Source organism: Mytilus galloprovincialis, chromosome 11 (genome assembly GCF_965363235.1).
Source record: "Mytilus galloprovincialis chromosome 11, xbMytGall1.hap1.1, whole genome shotgun sequence".
In the NCBI taxonomy this organism is placed as follows: domain Eukaryota; kingdom Metazoa; phylum Mollusca; class Bivalvia; order Mytilida; family Mytilidae; genus Mytilus; species Mytilus galloprovincialis.
In genome coordinates, this window is record NC_134848.1 from 39,143,374 (window position 1) to 39,152,316 (window position 8,943).

The following is an 8,943-nucleotide window of genomic DNA, read 5'->3' on the forward strand; positions in this document are numbered from 1 at the left end:
GTGTCCTTGTCGGGTCGTTTTTCGTAGTACCGGTATATGCCAGTGTTAGAATATGGCGTCTTTTCTTTAGTATGTTGTTTATTGCTAACAATGTATGTCCCGACTGTTGGTGTATTTTACATTGTAGATGTCGAGGGGTAACTTGGTTATCATGGTTGTAGGTATCTAACAGTGCGATTCTGATAAAGACTATCTCTCTTTGTAGGTTTTTCTAATGTAAAGTTATTTTGATACATGTTTTTCAATCGTTTTGCTACTAATTATACTTCTTTGTCTGTTAAGGGGTTTTCACATAAACTAATGTTGCCGTCGTATTCGGTCGTTATCACCGTAATATTGTAAAGATGGTTTTTTTTCTCGATTAATGGCTTAAATAAACTCATCATAGATACCTGGACTAAATTTTGTATATACGCCAGACGCGCGTTTCGTCTTCAAAAGACTCATCAGTGACGCTCGAATCCAAAAAAGTTAAAAAGGCCAAATAAAGTACGAAGTTGAAGAGCATTGAGGACCAAAATTCCTAAAAGTTTTGCCAAATTCAGCTAAGGTAATCTATGCCCGAGGTAGAAAAGCCTTAGTATTTCAAAAATTCTAAATTTTGTAAACAGTTAATTTATAAATATAACCATATCAATGTTAATTCATGTCAGCACAAAAGTGCTGACTACTGGGCTGTCGATACCCTAGTGATGAGTGAAACTTCCCAAGCTCAAAGTAATTTTATGTAAAGGCCCTTTCTTGCTTTTCCACAAGGCTTATATATTTACCAGTTAGCTTCTAAATGACCTCATCATACGTTGTATTAAGTTAAACATATATCATTTGGCTTCCACAATCAGTTAATTTGAGTTTTATTGAATTGGCTTTCACTTGTTTATATGCGTTTGATGCAAAGGAGCAAGATATATATTCTAAACCTTTTTCTGTCGCAAGGTTCGGTACAGCCCATGAAGCTCACCTGAATCTACTATGGTTGGAATTATGCATCTCAAGCCAACCCTACATTCTGAAGCAATGATGGCCAACGTTTAAACATTTAAATAACAAATTCTACACTAGATACCATAGGGATCATTCAGCCGAAGATTGGTTTAGAAAGACCTTTGGAATGCTTTACACCAAACGGAAGAACGGACGACGATTTTTTGTTTGGCTTCATGGACCCTTAATGAAAAGAGAACTTTAAACTGTACAGTTATCTTGCTTTCAAATCATTATTGTCACTCATAATACATCAAATTGAGTGAACTTAAAACAAAAGAGAACTGGATATGCAACTCATTTTAGTCCTCATTTACCAGAGATACAAAACAATAAATTAACAGAAATACTTACTAGTTTCTTATTATAACGTTGATAGGGCTCTCAATTTACAAATCATTTTACACATCGGAACAGAGAACAAAATCCGCCGACATATTATGATACCTTTGAATTTTAATTATACTTAGAAGTGAACAGATGTTGTGAAAAAAACGCAAAACTAATCTAATTGGTATATTTCATTTTTTTCCAGATTTAGATATATAAACATTTAATTGATATATAGTTGCGAAACATACCTTACGTATAGAATAAAAACTAATGCATCTATAAAATAAAACACTTCCCATGCAACATTAAAACCCTTTAATTGCACTTATTCTAAAACTTAAATTCATAATACAAAAATTCACACAATAGTGTGAAAGAGAATACATTTCTATTTCACTAACACTAATCAAATGATAATAATTCAAAAGCGAAATAAATAACACGAATTAAGACTATTTACCGAATTTGTAATATCATTAATTACAAGACGGGTGTTACAGATGGAGCAGGATCTGGTGTTTTGTTTTGTATGTTGTGTTTTGTGTACCATTATTTGTCTGTTTGTCTTTATTTTTTGCCATGGCGATGTCAGATATTTTTTAATCTATGAGATCGACTGTCCCTCTAGTATCTTTCGCACCTCTATAACGATAATTTGGCCACACTAGACACAAGCAAGATTTTTCTATACGAGTATTGTATATGTTCCCTCAGTTTTAGTTTGACAAAAGGAGTTTCTTAACTTGAGCTTTGTATCAGGTTATTTCTCGGCAACATTTAACTGTTGAGTGTAAGCCTTGGTAATTGGGCTCTTAATCCTAAACCAGGTACCAGGCATACAGAATACATTCTGGTATTTGCACATGATGAAATATGACACATTTGACAATCTCGGAAACTTCGGCGTCATAAATTCTGCTAATGACTTCACTTCATTGGTAATTTTATGGCCGTTTTTTTCTTTTCTTCTGAAAACATTGCATATGTTTTTACAAGATTCTTAGCTTTTTAAGTTAAATCAAGACCTTTAATTAGGTATTCGTTATCAACAAACACATTTCCACCACGATACGCGTTTTTATTTCTATGTGGTCAGTTGCATTGCGAAAGCAGGCAACACTAGCAGACCTAGGGAGGCAATTTCCATCTCCAATAACACACACTGGTAACATTGAGCTAAATAACGCAAGTCCGTCTCTAGGCATACAATCTATTGCTTGTCTGTCTGCAGTAAGGTTATGAGTCACCATATCTATGTCTTTATCGACTGTAAATGGGCAACTGTGGAACATTGGACTTTCATTAATCTCAATACATGTTGCATGAAGGTCATCGAATGATTCTGAGGACTGTAAATAAAGTAAAACCATCCGGAAATATGCACTACGCGTTCTTTCGGCAACTCATTATCAAAACGATCAGTAATAGCCTCAGCATTGATCCTTTTAAACTCTAGTAATATATTTTAAAAATTTAGCAAAACGTAGATATACATAACAATAATCATTCAACATATTTTTTTTAAGAAATGAAGATCCTCTATTCTTATGTCAAATTTTCATATATAAAAAAGATGTGGTATGATTGCCAATGGGACAACTATCCACAAAAGACCAAAATGACACAGACATTAACAACTATAGGTCACCGTACGGCTTTCAACAATGAGCAAAGCCCATACCGGATAGTCAGCTTTAAAAGGCCCCGATAAGACAATGTAAAACAATTCAAACTAGAAAACTAACGGCCTTATTTATGTAAAAAAATGAACGAAAAACAAATATGCAACACATAAACAAACGACAACCACTGAATATACAGGCTCCTGACTTGGGACAGGCACGCACATACTTAAATAATGTGGCGGGGTTAAACATGTTAGCAGGATCCCAACCCTCCCCCTAACCTGGGACAGTGGTATAACAGTACAACATAAGAACGAACTATAAAAATCAGTTGAAAAAGGCTTAACTCATCAGATGGACAAAAATATAAGTGGACGTGGCCGGGTACTTATACATCCCGACACAAAAAGACACAATGAACAGATCTGAGAGTACTCGCAGTTATCTGACGGCTAGTTCAAAGCCACTAACAACTAATAAAAAATCATGCATCTAAGTTCATATGCCTAGTGAGATTAGCTTAATACATGAATACATCATGTGCACCAATTGCTTCTTTGTTTGTCTTTTTGAGGTTAACAAGTGGTACATTATAGTCACTGTATTCATCAGAATTGTTACTATTTTCATCATCATCGTTTGTTATGTCGTATTTATCCCAAGAACTCTCTATATGTTTGTCTATCACTGCTGTTTCCATTTATCTCTTCAATAATTTTTTAAAGCTTATTTCTAGCTTTATACCATTCTAGAAAGAAAAAGTTACCATTATATAAGTAATTTATTATTATAAAATCAATTGCACAAGTATGCATTTTTTGCATAAAATATAATAATATAAAAAAAATAGTGATTACCCCCCTTGATGATAAAAATAAATACCCATTGTATCATATTTGATACACCTAGTTTTTGAATATTTTTCTCTAACCATTATATATGTTACAGTAAATTGGTGAAATTACGAGTTGCACATCATTTCTTAACAATTCAATAAATACCTGTAATTACCAATCAATTTAGGAATTGTTCAATCACAGCATTATTTGAAGTGGATCCATACCATGCCCTTAAGCAAGTTGAAATAACACTTTACTAGTAAAGATCAAGGAAAATAACATGACTTGTCGAAATTGTAATTGGAGGTTCCAAGGAAGTACAGCAAATACCTAATTGCGAACTACTGCTCTGTTAGAAGAAGATAAAGTGAGCAAAAAAGTAACCTTGTTCGACACTCAGATTGAAAATATCTTTCAGCGTAAGGGTTTTTTGGACATTGATGTCGAATTTGACAAAGTCGCAATGATGACAAAACTAATGAGTGTTGTGCCTGTGGATATCAAATATTCATTGGTTAATAATACTATTAAAGATTTGGAACGCAAGAGACCAAACCCCGAATAAATGCTGACAGTATTTAATTGTATACTATGTACTTAAAGTTTTAATAGTTTTATTTAGAGTAGGATAGTTTTCTAGTAATTTGTTTATTACATATTTTGAAGTACAAATGTATTTTGAGAAAGTTGTGTGTATTAAATGTATTACACATGTTCATTTCTTTAGATCTAGTAAATTAGTTTCATTTCAAAAACAAATTATAGAGAGAAAGTACATACAGTTAGTGTAAAATTCAAAAAAGAACAGGTGCGTAAAAAAAACCCCAACAAAATTTTAACCTCCAAGCATTCTATCAACCCAGTTAGTTTGGCAGATGCATGTATTAAATCAGCTACATCTATACCAGATGAAACAAGTAATGCAGAGCTAAGTAAACAAAATAAAGTCGAAGAAGAAGAATTACCAGAATAAAAAGATTGATTGATTGATTGTTGGTTGCTTTACGCCGCATTAGCACAAAAAGGCTATATCGCGGCGAGAGCGAATATTTTTACAATTTAAAGAATAAAAAGAAAAAAAAACCTCCTGGTTCAGATTAGAAATTCAACATGTTTACCCCCCCCCCCACACACACACACACACACACACACACATTCTGCATGTATGTGCCTGTCCCAAGTCAGGAGCCTGCAAGTCAGTGGTTGTCGTTTGTTATTGTGTTACTTATTTGTTTGTGATTTCTGGTTCTTTTATAGCCGACTTTGTGGTATGAGCTTTGCTTGTTGTTGAGGGTTGTATGGTGAATTATGGCTGTTATTTTTTGTTGTGTCATTTGGTCTCTTTAACCCTTTAACGTTCCTACCGGTCAATTTGACCGGTAAGCGTTTTTTAAGTCATATTTTTTATGAAAAGCATTATTATGTCACACATACTAAACGTATTTTAGCCAGGAAAGACTTATTTTAAAGGCCAGAGTCTGCCCTTTCGTCTGAATATTTTTGTTAATAGAATATTTTTATTATTTAATGCGTTTTATGAGTTTAATGCAGAGTCATTCTGTTTCAAAATTCATACGTTATTTTCAAACGGGAACCAATCTATTCATTGCCGAAATAGCGTATTTTAACGGCTTTCTAACATTAGCAATGCAAAATAAAAATATGCATTTAAAACACCAAACAAAGAGCTTTCCAATAGTTATCGATTATTGAAAGAAAACGATAATTTATGGTATGTGTACCAGCAGAAGAAATGCGTAGCGAAAAAGACAAGGACTCACAATGCAAAAAAAAAAGTTTTTGAGGTCTACGTAAATTATAGGAAAACGTATCTCGAAATAGGAAAATCTAAATCGAGTATTTTTTAAATTAATTTCCAAGCTTTCCAAAACACTTTTCCTTTCAAGCTTTGATACTGGAATGAGTGAGCAATTAGCGTGTGAAATTTGACAAAAATAGACTGAAAATTACGGGTTTTGGAAGCGGATTGTTTCTTACATTATCGCGACGTCCTGATTGTTGAACTTATTTTCCAACATGTTTGCGACTTGAAATTTTAACGAGACAAACTACTCATTGCTTCTTAACCTGTACACATGGATGATGAGAATGAATCTGACTATCCTCTGTCGGAGGACGAGGAGGAATATCTTGATTTGCTCCTAAATAACCAATTAGAAGAGGAAAATGGGCGGGAATATGACTTTGTGCCAGTTCTTTCTAGTCAAGGGTAAATTTGTTTCTTTGTATTTAAGATTATTATTTGTTCCCATATTTTATCTGTGTGGTAGCGAGCACAAGTTTTGTTCATATGAAATTTAATATCTATGTATAATTTGCTTTTGAATTGCTGTTGATGGAATAAATAAATGAATAGAAGTGGTATGATCTGATTGTCAATGACCAAACTGTTCAAAAAGATTTTGATGTATTGCAATAACATAAATTGTTACTTGGATAGAGAGTTGTCTCATTAGCACTCATACCACATCTTACTATATCTGTTGAAATATATAATTGGTCGGTTTTGGTCATTACAGAGTTAAAAGTAAGGGAAAATATCAATAACAAAGGAATGAACATGAATATATGATTATAGATTATTAGATAAGATACACATGTATTTGGGCAATAAAGATGTCATTTTCAACCGGATTTTTGTGTCATTTTTTTCATATCAAATATATGGACTGAGGAACCAGATGAAGTTTCAATCATTTTAGCTTTCATGCAATAATGAACATTTTAACATATCTTCCATTAGATCATGTGAGGATGGTTCACAATCAACAGTCAGTACATCTGCATCCCAGGATCCCTTAGCTACATCTCTGTATTGGAAAGATGATAAAGATTTTGATGATGGAATGAAAGACCCAAGGACTTTTTCTTTTAAGCCAGAGAAGGCACCTGGCTTACAGTTTGGTTTTTTAACAAGGTTATTAAATAAAAAGTTATATATAAAATAATGTAATGAGAAAGGTGAAAGGTGCAGTTAAATGAGAAACAAATTTTATATAACATATGCATACAAATGTACTTGTATCTCAATCATTCTAATTTGGATATATATATGGCAACTGTTATTCTGGAATGACAAGAAAGAAATATTCCATTTTTATAACTATCTCTAAATACTAGTTACATGTTACATGTATTTTTAAAGTACTTATTTGTATAAAAAACAAAAATTATAGTAATGAGTTCAAGGTTTAGAATAGGAATGTTCTTGCATTTCTTGAAACAACTAGTATTCAGATATTGAAAATATTATTTTCTAGGCAATCTTTAAAGGCATTTAAGAAACCAGTAGATTTTCTGTACCTGTTTCTCACCCATCAGATAGTACTTCAGATATGTATTGCAACTAATCACCATGCAGAACAACTAATAGCTAAGGGACAAAACTTATCCTATTCTGACAGTGATGGAGGCTGGAACCAAGTGACTGTAGCAGAAATGTATAGGTATTTAACAAATATCCATATATCAATGTTTAAAATTGATGAGAAAATTTATTTTCTGCATTTCTTTAATTTGCAGGTTAAAATATATTACCGCTGTCATTAGGTTTATCTTGTAGTACACGTACATGTATATTGACTACTACTCTTTAAGTACTCCTAGTAGCAAAAGCGTGCAAGCAAGGATGGACATTATAAAAATTGGAATTGGTTTTTAGGCTTAAACTGATTAGAATAAAGAGCCAAAACAATACTTTTAATACATTGTATTAATTGCTTATTTCTAGAGCTAAATGTATTTAAATGCAGTTTGAGTAAGACACCTGCAGTATCAACGTTCGCCCTAAGGTGCAATTCATTTTCATTGAAATTCTTTATTTCACCTGGTAAAAAATATTTTCCATTTGATTTTTCCAATATTTTTTTATTTTAGGTTTTTTGGTATTGTTATATACATGTCTATTGTAAATCTTCCAAATCTTGAAAAGTACTGGTCAAGGAGTCCTTTGTATGATGCAAGTGTGGTTGACAAAGTCATGCCAATAATAAGATTTAAGGCTTTACTGTCATTTCTACATATTAACTGTGATCCAGATAAAGGTTAGCTATGAGTATGATAATGATTTTCACTTTTCATAATAGTTATATGTCATGCAAATTGAAACCAACAACATATGTACAAAAATTTTCTAGAGGTCAACATACTGTATACATTAGTTATGTGTATATGTCTATTTTAAAGCTTAATTTGGGAACAACATTTTAAATATGTGAACAACTGCAATGCAAAGTATCACCAATCTGCAATTGGTAACAACATGAACAAAATCTGCAAAAAGAAGAAAAAAAAACATGAATAAAGAATGACAAAAATACAAATTGACATGTTTATTAAAGGTTGCATGCTATTGAAAACTCAAAAGAGTAGAACTATGTTTTTTTTATCTCAAAATACCCCTTTCAGCCTCAAAGAGGTAAACCGTCATGAAGAGTCTAGATTGTGAATAAGTGCAGGGAGAATTCATCATATTACTATTACCAAAGTTATTTCAGTTAAGGTCGAAGGGTTGGTACCATCTTAACATTTAGTCCACCTTCCTTATCATTATTATCTATTTCAGATGACAAGCTGACAAGAATAGGTTTGCTACTTGATCATGTACAAAATGTATCCCAGTCCATGTATCACCCTTATGAAGCAGTATCTGTAGATCAAAGGATGGTTTCTTCAAAACATCAGTACTCTGGAATCCGTTAATTTATACGTGACAAACCTATACGATTCGGTATAAAGCTGTGGGTATTAGCAGATGCCTTGTCTGGATACACATATGCTTTTTATGTATATTTAGGGAAAAAAAGAACGGTTATATGCCAAAAAAGTAAAGGTCTCGCATACAATGTTGTCATGGAACTTGGAAAAAACATTTTTCAACAGGGATATAGGATTTACACTGACTCTTTCTATACAACACAGCATTTGGCTGATGACCTTCTTACTAAGAGGACATTTTTAATTGGTGCAGTAATGAGAACAAGTAGTGCAATGCCTAAACAGTTTAAGGACATTGAACAATTTGAAAAATGCTCTGCTAGGGGTGATTTTAGATGGCATAGGGCTAATTGCTTTGCATATGTTCAATGGAGAGATTGCAAAACAGTGACAGTCATTCCGTCGATTCATCGTGGGTCTGATGT

At 32.8% G+C, this 8,943-nt stretch overlaps 1 protein-coding gene across 1 annotated transcript; it reads left to right on the forward strand.

Annotated features, from left to right (window-relative positions):
* Window positions 1-5,737: 5,737 nt before the first annotated feature.
* On the forward strand, window positions 5,738-7,865 carry LOC143052146 (uncharacterized). Its single transcript, XM_076225108.1, has 4 exons — window positions 5,738-6,011; window positions 6,546-6,719; window positions 7,063-7,248; window positions 7,679-7,865. The coding sequence occupies exons 1-4, from the start codon at window positions 5,878-5,880 to the stop codon at window positions 7,848-7,850; spliced, it is 666 nt and encodes a 221-aa protein (XP_076081223.1). The 5' UTR covers window positions 5,738-5,877; the 3' UTR covers window positions 7,851-7,865.
* The last annotated feature ends 1,078 nt before the right edge of the window (window positions 7,866-8,943 follow it).

What these genes read in the sequence shown, in the direction of transcription:
- LOC143052146 (XM_076225108.1), top strand. Translation starts at nt 5,878, where the DNA reads ATGGATGATGAGAATGAATCTGACTATCCTCTGTCGGAGGACGAGGAG. An exon ending in CAGTTTGGTTTTTTAACAAG is followed by an intron (nt 6,720 to 7,062) that starts GTTATTAAATAA and finishes ATTATTTTCTAG; the next exon opens with GCAATCTTTAAAGGCATTTA. An exon ending in ACTGTAGCAGAAATGTATAG is followed by an intron (nt 7,249 to 7,678) that starts GTATTTAACAAA and finishes TTTTTATTTTAG; the next exon opens with GTTTTTTGGTATTGTTATAT.